Source organism: Aulonocara stuartgranti (genome assembly GCF_965226115.1).
Source record: "Aulonocara stuartgranti genome assembly, chromosome: 19".
In the NCBI taxonomy this organism is placed as follows: Eukaryota; Metazoa; Chordata; class Actinopteri; order Cichliformes; family Cichlidae; genus Aulonocara; species Aulonocara stuartgranti.
The window spans coordinates 27,954,238-27,977,850 of NC_138955.1; the positions used below are offsets into that span (position 1 = coordinate 27,954,238).

Genomic DNA, 23,613 nt, shown 5'->3' on the forward strand with positions numbered 1-23,613 from the left:
CCTCCAGAAAACCTCAGTATTTAAATAAATGCACAAATTTATGACAAGACATCAGCGATTGTATTAAATTGCATTACTTGCACAGAAGTAAAACAACTTGCCATTTATTTTACAAGAAAATGCATTCACACGTGAGGATTTTAATGGCACAAACAACAATCTTTAGACAATGTTATTTTACAGTTTAACAAGAAAATATTCAAGCCCCAAGTAAGAGAGGCAGGGAGTTTGTGGTGCTGACAGAAAGTCAGGCATTAGTGGCAATTATGTCAATACCACTTATTCTGGCTCAGAAAATAAACAAATAAAAAAAATAAACTGCCTCTTCCACAGTACAATACAAACTGAATTCATCATAGTGTGGATAAAGATTCAAAATCACCACAATTTCAAACAAATCTATTATCAAAACAATCCTGAAACTGCAGTTTCTGGTCCTTAGACGTCCAGCACCAGCAAGCAGTCAAATAGCAGCATGTACAACAGGAATCATGTAAAGAAATACACTGTCCATAAAAGGAATCCATAATGAATCCAAAAGTATCACTTATTTTCCAACAAACAGCGTTGCTGGTACTTTCCCCCATATGAATGACAGCAGTCATCCACAGACAGGCACGTTTCCAAAATATACACATTTCGCTAATTCTGTTATTAAACACTTTGTTTTTAATACTAGGAGTCTATCATATAATCTATCAACAGTATCTTTCACCGTTTACCTGCTTATCACTGTTCAAATAAATGCTTTCACAGACAATCTGTGACCATGTTCCATCCAGTCAATTGTCCAGTTCGATATCAGCAGCAGGAAAGATGCAGAGTATCCTCTGGATACTTGGGAGTGAGCTCTGTCATTACTACAAGGACTCTTCATCAGAAACACTGTCTGCATTTACCTTTGTCAGGAGATCGAGCTCCTCACTGTCCTGCAACACAAAAAAGAGACAAGGCATCAGAATGAATGAACAAGTGATCAAATCCAGTGGACAAATCTGCAGACATTGAGGCACTGTGCACATCTTTTTTCTGTTTTCAGAAAGTGGAGGGCAGTATTTACTCCCCGAAAAACACCGGGGAAGTACCGTGCATTTTAAAGCCACGGCTGCCAATGGAGAGGGTATTTTTGTTAGTGCTCTCGCAAAGAAACAAACACCTGAAACCTGGCATTTCACCTGAATTACAGGGTTTCTTCAATACAGAACAGGACGCTGGGGATGAAAAGAATTCCAGGATAGTATCCCCACAGACTACTGTATTGTTAAATAGCTTCTTCCATCAAAAAACACTTGACTACTAAAGGAATTCTATGACGTAAGGCTCCAGCATGAGCCTGGATGCTATTTTCATAGCTGGGAATCAGGTTTCCTCTTGCACTCAAGAAATGACATTACAGAGAAACAAGAGCCAAGTTTCCTGCAGAGCACTTGGTATGTGGGCGGGAGTAGAGGAAGTGGATATACATCGGGGTTAGGTGAGCGAAGTTGTGTGAGGAAAAGGAGTGTGTGGGCTTGTGTGCGTGACTACTGAGGATTTGTGGTTTGTCTCCTACCCCTCTTGACCTCTCAAACACCTCCCCGTTGATGACCCGTAGTTTCTCCCGCTGCAGGCTATATTCCAGGTCCTTGGGCCAGCTGGCATTGTAGATAAAGATGGCCAGCAGGACCGTGGGTGCCTGGAGGAAGAAGTCCAGCGAAGGGTGGAAGTCAAAGAGGAAGAGGGAGAGGCCTGTGACCAGAACAGTAGTGAACTGGCCAGTCAGCACATGGAACATGTTGTCTCTGAATTTTAAGATGAAGGCCACGGATAAGCCCAGGGCAGCTAGGGAGAACACAGAAGATTATGAGTTCTTCAAATGCATACTAGAGATAGATAAATGAACTAGTCCAGTTAATAACAAATTACACCCAGCAGCTGGATTAGTGTAACTTAGCACTGATGCCAGAAGCAGGACCAAATACCCACCAGGCTCTGTTCAAAGGCATAAAACAACTCAAGTACCAGCAGCTTACAAGATCACAAGTTAAGATTATTTTGTCTGTAGACGACAGAAATTGTACAAAGTAGTGGTTTTGCATGCTACAGTCTTTTGGAGCCCCCACCCCAACCCCTCCTCTATTTACGCCAGCTTTCATCTGATTGGCTGCCCCTACATCTGAGCTTCTACAAACAGAACCAGGTGCTGCACCACTTCCTCTGCTTATCAATTTGACAGACTTCCTTCAACCCAGCCATGCCTTCCAGCTCATCCTGGAGGACACAGTATTCCCCAAGCCCGCTGAGACCTCCTCCCAGTAGGACATGGCCAAAAACATCTCACCTACCAAGGAGTCCAGGAGGAATCCTGGTTAGATACCTCAACTGTCTTCTTTTGATGAACATATTTTCTCTTCCTCAAGCAACTTATATAATCCACATGGACATGTTTGCATATAATTCAAAGCAGCAAACTAATTAAATTAAATTAAATTAAATTAGAGTGGACATCTCCAGCAACAGAAATGACAGTAGGAGATCTCAGTTCAATCAACATCACACTTATGCCTGCTTGATATTCATCTTCCAGTCATATGCTGTATAAAACAGTATTCAAATGTCCCTCTGATGTGAGAATGATGCACTACAGTGCTGACTGAAGTTATCAATCTTGTGATAGGCAGAAACACCAAAAGTTAAAAATGGAACAGTCAGGTCACTAAACTGCTGAGACTGGAGTGGGGCTGGTGGAAACTGCGGCAGACCAGGGCACTGAAACATAGACAGACAGTTCTTTTGCAATGAAAAACATAAACACCCATGCTCCCGGTAGGTTTCCGCTGTGTCAGCTGTTTACATTATAGGTGCTTATGCAGTAACCATGGTAACCACGGACTCTGAGCGGCTGGATCGACGGAGGTCAGACAACAATTTTACATATATGATCTTCAAACAGGACACAGCCATTATCCGTCCTGGCCTCATATCAAATGTGAACGCAGACTGAGTCTATGTTTGACGTTTGCTTTATATCTAATCTTCCTCTCAAACATTTAAACAGTAGCGAGTCTGCAGCTGAGGGAACACAAACTCAAATTGTCGGAACAGGTTTGCTCGTTTCTTGCGTGTATTCATTTGGTGATTTATTAAATGTGTAACTGTTATTCTAATCTGCTGCTGAGTCTCGTACGCTGATGAAAATGCAGAAAACACAGATCACGAACACCTGTTCAACCAATCACTTTCATTCCACTTTGATCTGCGACAAACTGACGGTTCATCTCTGTTACAGTGTTGCGTTAGACTGCTATATTTTTTTGTTCTTTATGCTGTAGATTTTCACGTCTCTGGAATAGTTGGCAGTAATAAGGATGATCTTCTGTAAAATCATATTGATATGACCCGTGACATATTCGTACATGTCAGTTAGACTAGTCAGCTGGGAAACTGTTAACTCATAGAGCTGAAGATATCGTGGATATGCTGACCTCGCTCCGTGGTGTACAGGGCCGTTTACCCTCATGATTACTATTCACAATAAAAATATTAGCCGAACATCATGAAGTCTGTATGTGTTTCATAGTGTCGAACAACCTTTGTACAGTTAAAGCCAGCAGTTACTACATGACGGAAACACCAACATTATCTCATTTATACGTTTATACGCAGGTCACGCTGATTACTGAACAAAAACCCAAAGATCAGCTCTTAATCAAATTTATTTGCTCTCTCTCCTCCTTAAACATGTTTTTAATGTTAGTTATAATTCAGAATTGGCGACTGAACATCAGGAAATAAAACCCCGATAAATATAACCTCAGTAAAAGAAGTCAGTGTCAGCGGGGGTTATTACAGCTGTGTACCGGGGCCTGCGCTTTGTCAGTGGTAATAACAACTTGATTGCTTGCGAGGCAAACGGGTCTATCCTGGGCAGACATCTCCAAAATCATCGAAGCACTTTTGCAAAGAGGCTGTATCTTTACAAACCGACCAGACATATGAAGATTAAATCACTACATTCTCGCTAAAAAAAATATTAAAACGGTATTTGGTGGCACACAAACAGGGTTTTTCAAAGTTCAGTTCTGTGAGTTTCCACATGCTGGTTGTTGTGTGCTAAAAACAATGGCCACCAGGCCAAAGCAATGGTTTTGACTCGATCAGTGTTAACCCCGCCTCCTGAGTTTGATGGGTGAGGTTGACAGATAAAATTATTTCATGGTGAGACCTGAAGGAGTCAACTGTGCCAAAATGAATTAATTAAATACACAATTAAATAATTATTTAAATGTGGCAATAATTAATTAAAATGTGAAATAAATAAATAAATAAATAAATAAATAATTAAATGTGTCAATAATTAATTAATTACATTTGTTGTAAATATTTATGTAATTAATTATTTCCGATAATTAATTAATTTGTGCATGTAAATGGAGAGTCCTCTTCACACACTGAGGTTAATTATGGAGTTCCACAGGGTTCAGTGCTAGGACCAATTCTGTTTACATTATACATGCTTCCCAGCAAGAGCAGCAGTCATCAGGAACAGAGGAGCTTTTAGACAGAACGCTCTTCCAGTGTAGCAGTAACAATGTGTGCCCTGATTCCCTTGGTAAGAGTTTTGATTGTTTGGACTTCTTTCATATATAATCATTTACTCCATCATGAACAAAACATATTTAATTTGTACCATAAACAGATGGTGAGCCCAGGTCAGGGTGAGGGTGCCGGTAGTGCCGGAGCCACAATAAGAGAAACTAAACAGGATTTGAAAAAGGAGGTGGAGCATCTACAAAAAGTGACATACCAGTTGCGCAAGAGAAAAGTATGTAATGTATGTTCTTGCACTTGTTTTTAGTGTTTTCACTGACCACTGGCCACGGAAAAGGTCAAAATTGTCCTCGGTTTCAATGCCTTGACCAAAATATGTATTCTTTTACATCAGATGGTCAGCTCATCTGAAATATGCAAGGAGTAAAGGTATTAAAGGTAAATGAGTTTAAATACCTGGGGTCATTTTAAGCAAATTGACTTCCATGTCTCCTCAGAAATATTAATATTTAGGTCATTTCTCCAAGATTATAACTTAGAAACTGATGTTTCTGGGGAGGCAGAGACAACCTCTGTCTCTCTTCCACAGCATGTCTTTATCCTGTCTTCCTTCTCTCACCCCAACCGGTCGCAGCAGATGGCCGCCCCTCCCTGAGCCTGGTTCTGCCGGAGGTTTCTTCCTGTTAAAAGGGAGTTTTTCCTTCCCACTGTCGCCAAAGTGCTTGCTCATAGGGGGTCATATGATTGTTGGGTTTTTCTCTGTATCTATGAAGCGCCTTGAGGCGACTTTTGTTGTGATTTGGCGCTATATAAATAAAATTGAATTGAATTGAATTGAATCCAGTTATAGAATGTTGAAATTAAGCCTTTGTTACCACTTTTTTTCCCTCCACCATTAACTCCTCTAAATTAGTTAACTGGGGAAGGTTGAGAGACTGATTTTGCATGGAAGAAATGAAGCTTCAAATCTGTAAATGCTTAAAGAAGTGTTTTTGGAGGATTTGAAATTTTGAGGCTAAATCCTCAAATGGAACCATTATTCCATCACAAAAAAGATCACCCACTTTCCTAACACCTTTTTCTGCCCAACCCTGGAACCCTGCGTCCATATTTCCTGGTGCAAATAAGGCATTTTCCCCAAATAGGACTAAAATGAGAGAGATTATTCTTAATATTCAAAATTTCTTTTATTGTAAACCAAACTTCAATCATATTTCGGACTATAGGATTATTTGTTTCTTTCTTTAATTGTTTTGGCTGTGCAGAGTATAAGTACAAGTTTAATGGCATTTTAAGAGAATTTGCTTCCATGAAAAATAAAACATTATTGTCCTTAGATGAATAGCCAGATAGTACCAGTAAAAGTTGGGGCATTTCAACCCCCCTGTATCAAAGGCAAGATACAACAAAGACAAACAAATGCGGGGATGCTTCTTGTTCCAAATAAACTCTCTGATTAATGACGCTAGTTTGGTAAACAATCCAGCAGGAGGAGCCAGTGGGACATTCTGAAACATATACAAGAGTTTAGGTAATACATTTATTTTAAGAACACTTATAGATAGTGGTAAACTTATCCAACGCTCCAGATCTTTGGAAATTTTCTGTAGAATTGTATTATATTTAAGTACCACCACATCTTTTATTTTAATGCCTAGATGAGTGAATTCAGAATTAACAGTAAAGCTCTTGTTTAAGTAACATTAATGATGATTTTGTTACATTTACTTTATACCCTGAGAAGGCCCCAAACTGGTCTATTAAATCCTTTACAGCAGACACAGAAGTTTTTAGTTGCTTTAAAAATAATATGACATCATCAGCAAATAACGCAATTCTATGCTCCTTTCTACCAATCTTAACACCTTGTATTTGTCCACTGGTTCTAACCGCTATTGCCAGAGGTTCAATAGCTAAAAGGAATAAAAGTGGAGATAATGGTGAATCCTGCGGGCACCCTCATTGTTGCATTCTGAATTATATAGCGTTTCATAAAAAACTTTAAATGCATTGTTTATCTCGATTGGGTCTATTATGATATTTCCATTTGAAGTTTCAAGTTTGGTAATTGCCCTTTCAGATTGCTGCTGTTTTATACGCTAAGCCAGGAGTTTGCTGGGTTTTTCACCTTGGTCATAGGATTGTTACTTTAATCTCAATAAATGTACAGCTGCTTTTTCGCTTGTCATTTCGTTATATTGCGTTCTCAATAGTAATAATTCTTTGACATTGTCCTCCTTATTCTGGCCTGATTGAAAGCTGGTCTCTTCTAACATTTTTATTTTTTTATTCCAGATATTTTATCTTTTGGTTTCGTTCTCTTGTTTTCTTACTAGTATAGCTTATAATTTGCCCTCTTAAGTATGCCTTGAAGGCGTCCCATCTCACACTTGCCGATGTTTGATTTGAATTGTGCTCAAAGTATTCATTAATTTGCTTGCCTAAAACTCAAGAAACTGTTTGTCTTGCATCCACTTCAATTGAAACCTCCATTCAATTCGAGTTTTAATCAGTTTTGACTCTATGAAAGTCAAAGTAACGGCTGCATGGTCAGATATTATTATTTCCTTATACTGTATACTATATCTTTTGTATAAGGAGCCAGCTCAGTTGATACCAAAAAGTAGTCTATTCTGGAATACACTTTGTGTGTACCTGACCAGCAAGAATATTGTAATTTGGTTGGATTTTGATCGCGCCATATGTCGGTTATATTGAACTCCTTCATAAATTGTTTGATCACCTTTAGTGTTCTATTGTAAGTGTTATCCATGCCTGACGATTTATCCTTCTGTGGGTTCAAAGCAAATTGCAATCCCCAGCAATTATACATTTACCTTGTAAATCTGAAATTTTAAGAAATAAATTGCTATAAAAATGTGGATTATCTTCATTTGGGCCATAAGTATTAATTAAATTTAGTCTAGTAGATAGTAGGTTACCTTGTAGTATTAAAAAAAAACGTCCATTAGAATCCTGAAGCACATGCTCAACATGAAAAGGTATGGATTTGTGTATCATTATCATAACGCCCCTAGAATTGGAGGAGTAAGGAGGTGATAAAATTTGACCTGGCCATCTGTGTTTGATTCTATTTGTCTCACTGCCTAGCATATGAGTTTCTTGTAGAAACACAATTTTGGCTTTCAATTTCTTGATCCTACTAATGGCTTGTTTTATTTTTACTAACTTGGGTTTCAACCCAGCCCACGACCACCACTGCGACTACTACAACAACCAGAGCAACTACAATGACAACCAGAAAACCCACCACAAAAAGGCCGCTGATCCATAACTCATTTCACCATCATTTTTTATGTGTACAAAGAAAAGTTTACCACGACACCAGCTCAAGACCAAATCATTCTCACAATGTTTGAATCAGTGAAGAAAATGAAAAATAATATCTGCTTTTGTGCGCTGGTGTTGACTAACGAGTATGAAGACAAGTATGAGCCTAGCAAGCCAACAGCAAGCAATCCAGAGGAGTCAGAAGTCATCACTGTTATCACTCCTACCAGGAAGGGAAAGCACGATAAGCATGACAAGAAGAAGAAACCGAATGACAAGGGTGCCAAGAAAGCCGACAGAAGAGGAAAGCCAGGAAAGGAGGGAAAGATTGGGGGAAAGAAAAATGGAAAGAAGGCGTCAAAGTGGACTATCCAAAGCCCACTAAAAAGCCAACGCCACCACCAAAGGGTGCCCTTGCCTCCTTTCTGGATTACTTTGAAAACAGGAGGCGGCTGCTGGTGAGACGTAATAGCATGACATAATATTGACAGTTCATAAGAGGCTCTTTCACCTGGCAAAACTCCAGGCTTCGAGCTTTGGCCAGAGGGAAATGTCAGTACTCAGAGCACCATCGCTAAGTGTGAGGACAGGTTTAACATTTTGGCCAAAGTGCTTATTTGATTTCTTGCCAAAATACAGATGAATTCAAATGTCAGACTATGGGCATCTGGAACAGTTGCTTATTAGCCTATTATATTTCAAACACAGCCACTTCCTGATAAGCAGATAGCATGGACTTCTCTGCACCCAGCCAAAAAATGGCTCCAACAGATGAAGCATGATATGTGATTTAATTTCTGATTTAGCATTACCTCAGTAATTAATTGATGTTGCCTCCTTTCTGTAATAATCTAAATATCTCCTCAGTAATTAACTGAGTTTTCTGTCAAATACAACTATCAGCCAGCTTTATGCTAAGCTAACTGGCCAATAGCTGTAACTTAATATATTTCCCAAACAAACTCGAGAATGGGATCAATCTCTTCATCCTACTTGCAGCAAGGAAGCAAATAAGCAAAATTCCCTAAAATCTCAAACAGTTTCTTTAAAGAAAGACATCAGCACTACAGTAATGAATGCAGCTATAAGAGAAATTAAAAGACACAGCCATCAGTGATCCAACAGACGTGCCTGCCAAACTCATTAGTCAAACATGAAATTAGTGCTTTTTTTTCTGGACTTCAAATTTTGATCAACTGGATAGGTTTCGAGTTGGGAAGTTGAGCATTACACCATTCTGAATCACTGAGCAGCTGACAGTGTGGAGCAGAAGGAAGTGACCTAAAGTTGGTGCGGCTCCAATAAGGAAAGACTTTGTTTTCCAAGACAGAGTACTGAAATGTTCTAAAGACTCACATCAGGACAAATAATTTATTGTTGATTAATTTTAAACTAGTCAACAAACAGGTAAGCACCTCTGTACAATTTATTGTACAGTGTCACTTTGTGATGGCATGCCACACATGGTAAGCTCCACACCTCACCACCCGCTGTTCACTTTAGTTTAATTTACAGTCACTACTTTAAAATATTCTACTTATTGTTCAATATCGTTTCTTTATTAAATGTATTCATTTTTCCATCACACCTTCCAATGTTTATATGGCGTGCACACATATTAACCTTGCAAGGTCAAAGTTCTGTTTTATGTTATATTAATACATCTTTCTTTGTTTGAGTTACCTGGGGGTTGGTGTCTCCTCCTGTCTGGCAAAAGGTGTGGCAAAGGGCTGGGAGACCTGAAGTACTACTGACAGCCTAATTGGATTGCACCACATGCTTCATTGCCTGGGGGGTGTTTCATGTTTGTTTAAATGTTTTGTATTAGTTGGTTATATGGCAGCCATCTTATTTTCCCCCGTGTGTGTCATTTGGTTTAGCTAAACCAGTATTTAAGTCCCCCTGTGTGTCATTTCAGCAGGTCAGTTTGTCATATGTTTGTTTGAGGTTCTGTTAATTATTATCTTGAGTAGTGATGGTGAGATGAAGCCTCATGATGAACTGAAGCTTTCCATCCAATTGGTCGACTCATGGTTCGAAGCATTGTGATGATTCATTTGCTCTACTGCGCCATCAAGTGGACAATTCAAGTGAAGCGGGCTCTTTGATTATAATGATGTGTAAACCTTATGTACATCTGGATAATGACAAAAACTAGTGTTTGGTGCTTCACTTTTTAATAAACTAAAAGACAGAAATCAGATTATAGGATGTGTAGTGTTGTTTATTTATATTTTGGTGTTTATCATTTGTGATATTTATTACTGTGTGCATACTTTATTAGGAGAGACAAAATTTAAAAAAAACAAAACATCTCTTCCTTGCTGGTTCCATCGAAGAAGAAATGCACAAGTAACTATGTAGCACGTACGTAATCCAATTCCACAACACGGTGTGATGGGGAATCAGCTGTTTTCCTGCCCATGTTATTTCGAATCTGGCGCGAACCGGTGAACCAGTCCCTGAATCAGTCACGTGGTACGGACTGCCCGCGAGGCCTCGAACGTCACTGCCTACGTAATCAAAGCAAGCCTCGATACGCGCTTCAGAAAAACGCCCCCGCGATTACCCGACGCACGATTCGAAGCTTCGACACACAGGACACATCACTAATCTTGAGTTTATTGAGTTGACCTCTTTTATTGGTCTGCCTGTTTAAGTTTTGGCTTTGTTAAATATATATTTTCATATTTTTGGGTCAATAAAACCCATTTTTTGAATTAAAACCACCTGTGTCCTTTATGCTTTACTGCTTGGTCCCTGACAATTGGTGGCAGCAGTGGGATCATCCAGTATTGGACACAGGTCTTTTTTTTTTTCTTTCTTCTGTTTTCCCCATGAGGAAGAAGAATGCATCGTGGTGGCAAGAATGAAAAGAAAAAGGGATCTGCTCAGCAAACCTGCGAAGAGGAGGAAAATGGAGCCTCAGGAGTCACTGAAGTTGTGGAGAGAGTGGAAAAGGAGCCTACTTTGTCTGATCTAGTCAATATGCTACATGCTCACATGGAACAACAGGATGTCCGGGATGCAAAACAGAGTGAGTTAAATGCACGACAAGAACAGCGATTTAAAGCCTTTCAACATCAGTTTAGACTTCTGCAGTCAGAAATCCAAGTCAGAACAGCACCATCAGATTCTGCAGAAGCTCGCTCTGAATCATTAGAGTTTGATATTCATCCTTCTTCCTCTGCTCAGCAGGCCCAGGCTGAACCAGTTATGACTAATTCCAATCCAGCCATTTCACCAGCATTTCAGTTTCCCCTACAAATAGAGGGCAGATTGGAAAGATTAACTGAAGCTGATGATATTGAACATTTCCTGATCACATTTGAACGTATGGCTACAGCTTATCGATGGCAGAAATCAGATTGGGTTTTTCATTTGATACCCTTGCTTACTGGTAAAGCTAGAGGTGCCTATGTTCACATGGACATTGATGATTCATTAGACTATGATAAAGTGAAATCAGCTATTCTGCCAAAATATGACATTAACCCTGAAACATATAGGCAAAGATTCAGATCCCTGGACGTTCAACCAGATGAAAGCCCTCGTGAGCTATATGCGAGACTGAAGGAGCTTTATGGGAAATGGATCCAGCCAAAGGGTAAAACTATTCATGACATTGGTGAAACTATAATCTTGGAGCAGTTTCTCAGAATGTTATCTCCTGAGCTTCAGGTTTGGATCAGAGAACACAACCCTGGTTCAGCAATGGAAGCGGCTCGGTTAGCTGATGTTTTTGTTGCTGCCAGAAAGAAGGGGCAAGCATGGAGCCATAATGCATGGAAGGCATCGAGGGACACCCGGAAGATATCTCAGCAAAACCATCTGGATTCAGCAAATACAAGCACCAGTAAGACCTCTCAGTCTATCACTAGACCACCAAAGGCCTCTGGTAAGAAGCTCATTTGTTATCTTTGTGGATTAGAGGGCCATACAAAACCTATGTGCCCAAGAAATTCTGCTAAAATGGTGCAAATGTGCTTTGCCCCTCGTTCTAATGCTGATCCTGAGCAGGAGAGTGACAAATCCATCAAAATGAGTCAGATTGAAGTGAATGGGGTTCTACTCAATGCCCTTCTTGACTCTGGCAGTTCTCGGTCTCTTATTCACTCAGATTTTGCCCCACCTAATATTGTTCGCACCAGTGATACAATTTCAATCTGTTTTGTCCATGGAGATGAGAAAAGATATCCGACAGCTGACATCTACATTAAAGTTCAGGACCAGATGTATCTGCTGAATGTGGGTGTTGTGAACAGTTTGCCTTACTCTGTCGTGTTAGGGCGTGACCTTCCTGTGCTTTTTGATTTGTTGGAGTCTGAGCAGACTGAGGAGTGTAATGTAGCTGTTACCAGAGCTCAGGCTAAGCAAGTCAGTACCCACTCTGAGATCCTGAGTGCCCTGCCTTTTTTTAATGAGGAGTTTGAGACAACTGTGGTGAAGCCACGGAAGACCCGCAGACAAAGAAGGCAGGAGAAATTCAAATTTTCACCTGTGGATACACTAACAGACGCCGAGCCAACACCGTCACCCCTAGGGTTTAATATTCCAACTGAAATTGCTGAACTCCAAAAATCTGATCAATCTTTAATATCTCTTTTCCGGAAGGCCAAAGAAAAGGAAGCTGGAGTGGAGCAGGTTCTTAACAGTGAGTACATCTTGCAAAATGACATTCTCTATCGTCAGCAGGGGTCGGTGCTGCAGCTGGTGGTTCCCCAGAAGGTTAGAAACGCCATTCTCACCTTAGGGCATTCTATTCCGTGGGCTGGCCACCTTGGTAAACACAAGACCACAGCTCGCATCAAACATCATTTCTACTGGCCTGGTCTTAGCAAAGATGTGGCTCAGTTTTGTAAAAGTTGCCCACAGTGTCAGATAACATCTGCTAAAATCCCCCATAGAGCTCCACTCCAACCTCTCCCTGTCATCGGCACTCCTTTTGAGCGTCTTGGAATGGATGAATAGGGCCTGTTGAGAGGAGCAAAGCAGGAAATCGTTACATGCTTGTTGTAACAGATTATGCCACAAAATATCCTGAGGTGTTCCCTTTAAAATCTATAAAGGCCAAGCCCATTGCATTTTGTTTAGTGCAGTTCTTTGCACGAGAAATACTAACTGATCAAGGCACTAACTTCATGTCTACTTTGTTAAAGCAAGTTTATCAGTTGTTGGGTATCCGGAGTCTGAGAACTTCACCATACCACCCTCAAACTGATGGGCTGACAGAACGGTTTAACCAGACATTGAAACAGATGCTCAGGAAGTTTGTCAACGACAGTGGTAACGATTGGGATCAATGGCTGCCATATCTACTCTTTGCTTATAGAGAAGTCCCCCAAGCCTCCACAGGTTTTTCACCTTTTGAGCTGTTGTATGGTTATGAGGTTTGCGGCCCTCTAACTCTGTTAAAGGAGATCTGGGAGGGAGACAAGGCGGAGGAGGGACCCAAGAACATTTTGTCTTATGTCATTCAGATGAGAGAACGGTTGGAGAAAATGAGTGAACTTGCTCAATCACATATGGTGGAGGCCCAGCAGCAGCAGAAGTCTTGGTATGATAAATCTGCTCGTCAGCGTGCGTTTGAGCCAGGACAAAAGGTGCTCGTGCTCCTCCCCAGTGACAACAACAAATTGTTGGCAAAGTGGCAGGGGCCATTTGAAGTCATGAGGAAGCTGGGACCCACCACATATGAGGTGTCCACCCCAGGGCAGTTGCGCTCAAGCAAGGTCTTGCATATAAACCTTCTGAAGGAGTGGGTGGAGCGTATTGAACACAAGGCAGATGCAATGCTCATACGGCGAGTGCCTGAAGAAGATGAAGCAGATGAGCAATATCTACCACCTGCTGGCTCTCTGGATTATGATCTCAGCCATCTCCCAGAGGACAAGCAGCAGCAGGTGAGAGAAATGTGTAAATCAGCAGTCTTTCAAGAGAATCCAGGGAGAACTGACATTGTCGAACATGATATTGTGGTACGAGAAGGTGCCTCTGTGAGACGATTAAGTTACAGGATCCCGGAACGTCTGCTGCCTTCATTGAAGAAGGAAATTGATTTGATGTTATCCCTAGGGATCATCGAAAGATCTAAGAGTGAATGGTGCAACCCTGTGGTCTTGGTACCCAAAAAGGATGAGAGTATGAGGTTCTGCATTGATTTCAGGTACCTGAACTCCATATCCATGTTTGACTCCTACCCGACACCAAGAATTGATGATCTACTTGAACGTCTGGGAAAAGCAAGGTACCTGACCACAATAGATCTGTGTAAGGGTTACTGGCAGGTCCCACTCACTCAACGGTCCAGAGAGTTCACAGCATTCAGAACACCATGGGGGCTTTTCCAATTTACAGTCTTACCATTTGGACTACATGGAGCTCCAGCAAATTTCCAACGGCTGATGGATCAGGTATTACATGACTGCTCTGACTTTGCTGCTGCTTACTTGGATGATATTGTTATCCACAGCAACACCTGGTGTCTCCTCCTGTCTGGCAAAAGGTGTGGCAAAGGGCTGGGAGACCTGAAGTACTACTGACAGCCTAATTGGATTGCACCACATGCTTCATTGCCTGGGAGGTCTTTGACCAACTCCACCATGAAAATCGACCACACATACGCACACACAGATAGGTGTGGGTGTGTTTGTCTCAGGTGTCCAACTCCAGGTTGTGATGGATCAGGCCACATCACTGGAAACTATGCTTCACATTGCAGGTGAGAGTTTGCCTCTCTAATCACATATTCGTTACAGACTACATCAGTTACTCAGTGTATTTATGTCACACTTTGGCAATAATAAAAAAAAAAGTCTGTGTGTAGAGTGTGTAGACTTATTTTCTTGGTCCCTACTGCTTACACAGTCCACCAGTCTCACTAAGACAGAAGCTGACATTGAGTGACAAACATTAAGCTAACAGAATATAATGTTCACATAAACTCACTGTAAATGTACTGAGTCCTTGTAAACTGTTAAAATGCACATTAAACAGAATCAGCCTCACCCATATTAGCTTACATGTTTCAAAATATACAAATGACTTTTTTACTTTTTGAGATCATTCTTTTAAAGAATTTTATTTAGCCCATGTTTAAGCAAAGCTTTGTCTTTTCTGTGTGGTCCACTTTCTTCCTCTGTGCCAGTTTGTCTGGATGCCCCCGAGCCAAGAAAAGTAGAGTCAAATCAACTCCTACCAAGGATGACAAAGAAGATTCTGAGCTGCTCAGGTTGGCAACAATAGCTCATTAGCACTGGGTGTGTGTTTGCCAGATTATAATTTGGTTTACTTTGGCTCAAAAGAAATGTATCATAGATATTAAGTATCAGAAGATGAATTATGATGATTCAGATGAATGATGGAGTTTTAGTTCTTACACCACCTTCAGGGCTGTCACAGGACAGCACACTGACCCTGTGAAGAGGACAATCCATCCATCTTCATCCGCTTTATCCGAGGCCGGGTCGTGGGGGCAGCAGCCTAAGCAAAGAGGCCCAGACCTCCCTCTCCCCAGCCACCTCCTCCAGCTTATCCAGGGGAACACCAAGGCGTTCCCAGGCCAGCCAAGAGATATAATCTCTCCAGCGTGTCCTGGGTCTGCCCCGGGGCCTCCTCCCGGTGGGACATGCCTGGAACACCTCACCCAGGAGGCGCCCAGGGGCATCCTTGTCAGATGCCCGAACGACCTCAGCTGGCTCCTTTCGATGTGGAGCAGTAGCTGCTCTACTCTGAGCCCCTCCCGGATGGCCGAACCTCTCACCCGATCTCTAAGGGAGAGGCCAGCCACCCTTCGGAGGAAGCTCATTTCTGCCGCTTGTATCCGCGATCTCATTCTTTGGGTCACTACCCACAGCTCGTGGCCATAGGTGAGGGTAGGGACGTAGATCGACCGGTAAATTGAGAGCTTCGCTTTTACACTCAGCTCCCTCTTCACCACGACGAACCGGTGCAGCGTCTGCATTACTGCAGCCCCAATCCGTCTGTCGATCTCCGGCTCCCTTCTCCCATCACTCGCGATAATACAAAGAATCTTGAGGTAACGGTTGTTATGATTTAGCACTGTATGATTAAAATTTAATTCAATTGAAAATACCAAGATGTACTGTCCCCACTGCTCTTCTGGGGCTACGTCCACACCTACGTGCGTATTTTTGAAACAGATATTTTCAGTTTTCTTTTTTTTTACTTTAAATCCCATCCACACATGCAGTTTTGAAAAATATCTCCATCTACATGTAAACGCAAAAAATAAAGTCAAACGCTGTCAAGAACATGGCAAATCCTAACCGTATAGAAATGTTGGCCAATCAGAAGTCTAGAAGCTTAAACAGGGTTTTGTGCCCTCACAAAACCTTAAGTACTTCTGAAAAGTTTTTGTGTTTTTTCTGGAAACACAGCTAATTTTGTGTTACTTTTCAAGCTTCTGTATCATTTCAAATGTTAAAAAGTAAAGACAGTATTTTGAATTTTGTCTCACTGGCTCTCTTGGCCAGAGTTTATTCAATTAAGAAAGAAACTGAAAATTTTACATTAGTCTGAGTGATTCATAATCATAAGTCACAGTGCTGTGAAATATGGCTAGTGTAGACTCAAAACTCAAAAATGGACAAAATCCATGCAGAATACATGATTTAATTATGTATTCAAACCCAACGACAGCGTTGGCATCAGGATTTGGGTTGTGAAAGTGTCTGTGCTGAATGTAGTGATGGGACGTTCTGTATCGAGGCTTCGGAGCGTGTGTCGAGTAATGGAGGGGGCGTTTCCGCGAAGCGCGTATCGAGGCTTGCTTCATTTATGGGAGGAGCTGAAAATGATGACGTCCGAAGCCTCGCTGCCCGGCTGTACCACGTGACTGGTTCATGAAGCGGTTCGAACTTTGCCGCGAGATATGACAGCGATATAAACCCCTCAGACTCCATTCAAAATGTGGGTGTTTGATGGAGAGTTGCGGTTAGTGAGAGTTAGAGACAGTTTGGAGAGAGTTTGGAGGGTTAGGAGAGTGAGGAGAGAAAGTCAGGAGAGAATCGAGCCAGCTAAGAAGAGGAGGATGTCCTCCCCTGTGTGGGAACATTTTGATCTTATTCCTCCCAACAAGGTATGTAAATTTCTACAGAAGATGTATTTTCATGATACTGATGGTGCAATACAATTTATGTTAAGCTGTCGTTACTTTTGTACAAGGTGAAGTGTTTGCTATGTGCCAGGGAGCTGGGATATAACAACAACACCTCATCCATGCTTAGGCACTACAGAGCTTTGCATGAGAATAAGGGGAACACCGATTGTGGAGCAAGACCAGCTGAGCCATCAAATGCCAGGATAATATAGCATGCAGTAATGTTACTAAATGATATAACAATATTATACAACTGTTATAAGTTACGTGTGTGATATTTATATTTGTGCTTTATCTTTATTGTCTTTCCTCAGGAGAACAATCTCAAATAGAAGAAGACCTGGTCAGCATGGTGATTGAGGACTCACAGCCATTTAGCATTGTGGAGGACAAAGGATTTAAAAGATTTGTTAAATCATTAAATCCTAGCTATGTTCTCCCCACTAAAAAGGTCGTAAAAGCAGTGAAAATTTAGATTTTACAGAATAAAATGTGAACAGGCAGGACTGAGGCTCAGTGTGTAGCTGTCCATACCTCAACGTTACAAAAGCACAACTACTGTCCACACCTCACCTCACAGTAAATGATCATTTCCATTTCAAGCATTTCCAAATGATCATTTTCCATACTGCCACTATAAATATACACAGTATACTGCCATCACTACAATATACATGTTTTACACACTCCTTTTGTTGTTGACATTTACAGGCTGTGTGCAAAATGCCACACTCTTCAAATTCATGCCAGCTATTATTTTTACGTCCAGTAGGTGTCCTGCTAGAGCAAATGAAGCTTCATGAAGCTTCGCGTTGGGGTGAACCAATTGGATGAAAAGCTTCAGTGCTTCATGGGGCTTCATCTGCCCATCACTAGCTGAATGTAGAAGCCACGTCCAAAGTTCACTCTGACGCCTCTGTCTTTGTAAATGGAGGGACAGTAACTGTGTTTTGATATGTAAGCGTGTAAGAACTGTAGATTGTAAGATTAACAGCAACAGTATTTTGTCTATATCCACCATTGTTGAAATTCATCTCATGTAAACAATAATGTGGCGCACACCTTTGACATTGCGTGACTAAATCTCAGTTTTCCTTGTCCACATGTAAATGCAAAAAATCTCCACCCTGGCAGGAGTTTTTAAAAATCTCAGTTTTCAGTGATCCAAAATGCTGTTTACGTGTGGACAAAAGGTCCAAACACATAGAAAAAGCTGCGTTAAAAAAAAAAAAAAAAAAAAAAGAAAGAAAAAAGAACCATCTACATGTGGACCTAGCCTGGATAGACCTCAACCTTCTAAGCCAGTTCATTAAGAGCGGATACAGATATCGTTTCAGGAGTGAAATGAGTGGAATAACCCTCAGCCACTCCTGTACAAGGATGTCATGAAACTATACACCAGGAGTGAGCAAGACATCAGTTAACTGTAGGTGATCCAAACCAAAGGGATGAAGTTCACAGAAGGTGCGATAGCATACGTGTAGCACAGCTCCAGGTACATAGGTACCCAACAGGCCAATGGGGACCATCATGAAGAAGCAAGAAGGTCAGTCACAGCCAAATATATCTATGCCCAGGATAGAGTCACAGTAAGATCCAAAAAGTAAGAGAGACACATTAAAAACAAGATCAATAGTAGGATTAAGGTTAGAGCTATTAATACATACATACGCTATGCAGATAACACCCAACTTTATCTATCATCCATAACACACACCAATTATTTAAACTGCAGGAAGGTCATAAAGACCTGGATGGCCTCTATTTTTCTGCTTCTAAATTCAGATAAAACTGAGGTTATTGTATTCAGCCCTGAACATTTTAGAAATACTGTATCTAACCAGATTCTTACTCTGGATGGCATTACCTTGGCCTCCAGTAACACTGTGAGGAACATTGGAGTCATTTTTGACCAGGATATGTCCTTCCATACCCATATTAAACAAATATGTAGGACTGCTTTATTTGTACTATATCTCTAAAATTAGAAATATCCTGTCTCAGGGTGATGCTGAAAAACTAATTCATGCATGTTTTACTTCCAGGCTGGACTACTGTAATTCATTATTATCAGGATGTCCTAAAAACTCCCTGAAAAGCCTTCAGTTAATCCAAAATGCTGCAGCAAGAGTACTGACAGGGACTAGAAAGAGAGAGCAGATTTATCCTATATTGGCTCCTCTTCATTGGCTCCTCACATAAAGGTATTTAATAATCAGGCCCCATCTTATCTTAATGACCTTGTAGTACCATATCACCCATTTAGAGCCTCACCTTGAGGCAACAGTTGTTGCCTCAAGGTGAGGCAATCAGAGGCAATAGGTCTTATGAAGTAATGAGTTCAAATTTGGAATTATAAAAAAAATATTTTCAGAAAAGGTCAGGTGTAATAGTAGTTGTTTACAGGGAGTTGTATTTTTTTTTTTTTTTTTAAAAACTGGAACTCTGTCATGGTTTAGTGGTACATTTCAGCCAGTAGGGTTGGAGATCTGGTCTCTTCCAAGTTAGATGTGCCTGGAACATTTCCAAAAGGAGGTGCCCAGGCTCTTTTTCACACGCAGAAACAGCTTTCTTCTGAAATCTTTCTGGATGTCTGAGCTCCCTAACCTTCTTCTAAAGCCGAACCCAGCCATCCTACAGAGAAAACTCTTGTGATGTAGAGGGACTGGTAAATTGAATGCTTTGCCTTTCAGCTCAGCTTCCTCTTCACTATGGCAATCCAGTACAATGCTCACATTACAGTTGATGCCACACCAATCTGCCAGTCCAACCTGTACTCCGTTACTCATTACTCATGAATAAGACACTTGAACTCCCTTGATTAAGGAGGCCTCTCACCTCTGACCCAGAGAGACCATTCCACTCTTTTTCTGGCAAAGAACCATGGCCTCAGACTCTTGGGTGTGCTGACTCTCATCCCAGACATTTCACACTCTGTTGCAAACTGCACCAGTGCATGCTGAAGATTGCGCTCTACTCTTCCACACCCTTCTCAACCTGGAAATGCCTTGCAATCCTGTCAATATAAATCAAGAATGTTAGAGACAAGGGGTTGAATCCAACACCTGCTGAAAACATGCTTAGATTTGTTACATTTGTTTGTTAAATTTGACAGCCCCACAATGTCAGTGTCAATGTTGAGATGCGAGGGTGAATCTCATCCAAACATGGTGCTCACACCCATGATTCTACAATTGTCAAAGCCACAGCCCTTTTGGTGCTCTGATACTGCTCTACTGCTTCACAACACCCCTGGTCCCACTGCCGTGACAGGTACAGATGAGCTGGATTCCTCCGAATTGGTCCTGAACATGGCCCATTATGACTTTATTTACCCCACCCTCCCCTGGGATGGGACTCACTCACTCACTCACTCACTGCACAGATTTCCAATAACATTGTGGGCACTGAAGTCTCTATAGAGAAACATTGCACCCAACCACAGTGCTTGCACCCATGGGTGGTGGATCCACAGGGTGGCAAAACTATGTTATTTTTGTGTGCTGTGCCCGAACAGGCCCCATGGACCCAGGGCTGGATCCAATGGTGGGCCACAATTTAAGGTTAACCAGCCCCAAGAACTCAGTTCCATGAGGGTTTTTTGAATTGTTCTTTGACAAATAATAAAGGTGGCCATGCAAAATATTTACAATAAAGCTCATTTGAAATGTACAAATTCTATTTTTGCTGTATTTTCATGTATGTTTGTACATTTAAATAAAAACCTATTTTCCATTTCCCTGGCAAAATCTGAAAAAGTGAGGGGTTGCTCAAGGTGTGTGTGTGTGTGTGTGTGTCTCCCTTCTCATCCATGTCCACTATTTCAGCCTTGTGTGAGAATGTAAGAGCTCTTGATCCTCATCAGCTGCTTCTCTCAGTCTGTCAGGTTGTCCCAGAGCATCAGCCAACAAGAAAAGAGCCAAGTTCCCTGGAGATGAGTATATCACTGCAAAGTTCAGAGCCAGTGATGGTAAGAAACCCTGATTATGCTGCCCTCACGACACGTGACCCTGTGAGGTTAGACAGCTAGCGAACAAATAGAAGAGGTCTTCCACACAAGGCTTGACTTTCTTGTTTTTATTGAAGATCCTTTTAAAGCCTTATGTCTCTCAAGGCTTCTCCTTGCTATTTCTTATTTGTAACTGAAACACAGAAAATAAAAATAAGTTGCTAGCTAATACACATCTTAATAACAACTTGCCGATTAGCCTAGCTTAACATGTACATTACATCAGCATACAGTTCGCTCCATGTAAACACATATAACGACTGTCTCTACACATGTCAATACTCACAAAGACGAACGTTTTCCGAGGTGCGAACGTGTAGAGCACTCTTAGTGTGAACATGAACTAGTCCCTATTTAATAACTGCCGGAGCACTTTTCACGACATCATAAACGAAAGGGTACATCAAAGATAGGTTAGTGAACAGGACGCTCCCTCGCTCCATTTCCGCACATAGGATACAAAGATCTCTTGTGGAAATGATGTCTCACTCTGAGCTTATTTATCACTCTGCTTATGTGGCTCAATCAGCACACACACCAACCGCTGACCTTTGACTCAAGGGCATAACACTCGCCGCTTGATATACACACATTATATCACAATAAACATCAATACAACATATTCAAACATCATCTAGCATTGAAGAATATTCATTCAGTCTCTGCAAGCAAAACAATCTCTGAAACTGGTCTGAGAAACATTTTAACAGTCCCATCTTTTACAGTCCGCACTTCCACTTTTCGGACCTTCTTGTCGCTGCTGGGGAATGTTTTTACTATTAGTCCCATGGGCCATTCGTTCCTGCTGGCTTGGGAGTCCTTTAGCAGGACCACATCTCCTATTTTGACATTAGGTCTAGTCTCTGTCCATTTTGCACGACCTTGTAAGGTGGATAAATACTCTCCCTTCCACCTTTTCCAAAAAGTGTCAGCGAGGAGTTGAACATGTTTCCATTGTTTCCCAAACAGCTGCCCTGATGAGAAGTTCCCAAGTGGGGCGGACACAGCACTCATCTTCTGCGTTAGTAGCACTGCTGGAGTGAGTACTGCAGGACTGTCAGGGTCGGTGGATATGGGGACAAGAGGCCTTGCATTAATAATTGCCATCACCTCGGCCATGAAGGTGCACAACACTTCATGAGTAAGGCGTGTTTGTTCAGTTCGTAGCAACATTGCATCCAGAATCCGCCTGGCGACGCCTATAAGGCGCTCCCACGAGCCTCCCATATGAGACGCATGAGGGGGATTGAAAGTCCAAACGCACCCTCTCTCTTGCAGGTACTTTCCTACTGCTTTGTTTCCTGAGTTTAGGTCTAATTCCTTACAAGCGCCCACAAAATTCGTGCCTCTGTCCGAGCGCAGAAACTTGGCTGGGCCCCGAATAGAGAAGAGCCTTCTTAATGCATTGATAAAACTATCAGCAGACATAGTCTCTATCAGTTCGATATGCACAGCCCTAGTTGACATGCATGTGAATAACACAGCCCAACGTTTGTTCTGGGAACAACCACCTCTTGTACGACGCGTCACAATAGTCCATGGCCCAAATACATCTAGGCCTACAGTGGTAAAGGGTGGTTCAGGGGTGACTCGGTCTGCAGGCAAGTCTGCCATTTTCTGGATCTGCATTTTGCCTCGCAACTTGCGACATGTGACACACCGATGAATGACAGATGACACAAGCCGCTTCCCTCCAATTATCCAGTACCCAGCACCATGGATAGCTCCTTCAGTTATGTGTCTTCCTTGATGAGCCACTTGTTCGTGGTAGTGAGTCACAATTAGCATAGCGATGTGGCTGGTAGATGGGATAATCAGAGGATGCTTTTCGTTTTCTGTGAGATCGGCGGCGGAAAGACGTCCACCAACTCGCAAGAGACTGTCTTTGTCCACCACAGGATCGAGCTTTTTGAGTGTATCAAACACGCCACTGACCTTCCTTCCTTCTTTAATGTTTTCAAGCGTCCCTTTGTAAGCTTCTTGTTGGACAGCTCGAATGATGACTACTTGGGCTCGGGTGAGTTCTTGGACGCTCGGTGTCTCACTGAAACCTTTCCATCCCCTTTGTCCACTTGTCTTTTGTGCAAAGGATGTAACTACATGAATGAGTCTGGCTATGACTCTGCAAAGAGTGATCCAGTTTGAGTACTTTTTGAAACGGTCAGAACCCAACTGTGGCTCTGCTACAGTAGTTTTCATTACTTTTATTTCCGGACGTATCTCTCCGTCTCTTTCAGGTTCGATGAGCGTGAAAGGACCAGTGTGCGGTTCTTTGTGTGGGTCGGAGTACAGAAAGGGTGGACCTGAGAACCAGGTGCTGTTCTGCAGGTCTGCTGCTGGAATGAACCGAGTGGCCTGATCAGCTGGATTTAACTCAGTTGGTACATAATGCCATTGACTCGGATGGGTGGATGCTCTAATGCGCGTAACCCTGTTGGCAACATACATGTAGAATCGTCTGGAGGTGTTGTGTATGTACCCCAACACAATCCTACTGTCTGTGTAAAAAGTCACATTGTCTACTTTAATGTCTAACTCATCTCTGATGAGCTCAAACATTTCCACCGCGAGCACAGCAGCACATAGTTCCAGGCGTGGTACAGTGTGTGCGGGGCGAGGTGCGAGTTTAGACTTCCCCATCACAAACCCAGTATGACACTGT

General features: G+C 41.8%; 1 protein-coding gene across 2 annotated transcripts; it reads right to left on the reverse strand.

Annotated features, from left to right (window-relative positions):
- Positions 1-58: 58 nt before the first annotated feature.
- On the reverse strand, positions 59-22,079 carry LOC309694996 (UDP-sugar transporter protein SLC35A5-like). 2 transcript variants are annotated; one of them, XM_082515353.1, is made up of 5 exons: positions 21,238-22,079; positions 19,781-21,084; positions 1,906-1,971; positions 1,553-1,821; positions 59-929 (listed from the first exon to the last, which is right to left on the reverse strand). In XM_082515353.1, the coding sequence occupies exons 2-5, from the start codon at positions 19,866-19,868 to the stop codon at positions 861-863; spliced, it is 492 nt and encodes a 163-aa protein (XP_082371479.1). In that variant the 5' UTR covers positions 19,869-21,084; positions 21,238-22,079; the 3' UTR covers positions 59-860. The 2 variants fall into 2 exon arrangements, with proteins under 2 accessions (XP_082371479.1, XP_082371480.1); XM_082515354.1 differs by lacking the exon at positions 1,906-1,971 and having other exon boundaries at positions 21,238-22,074.
- Between the last annotated feature and the right edge of the window lie 1,534 nt (positions 22,080-23,613).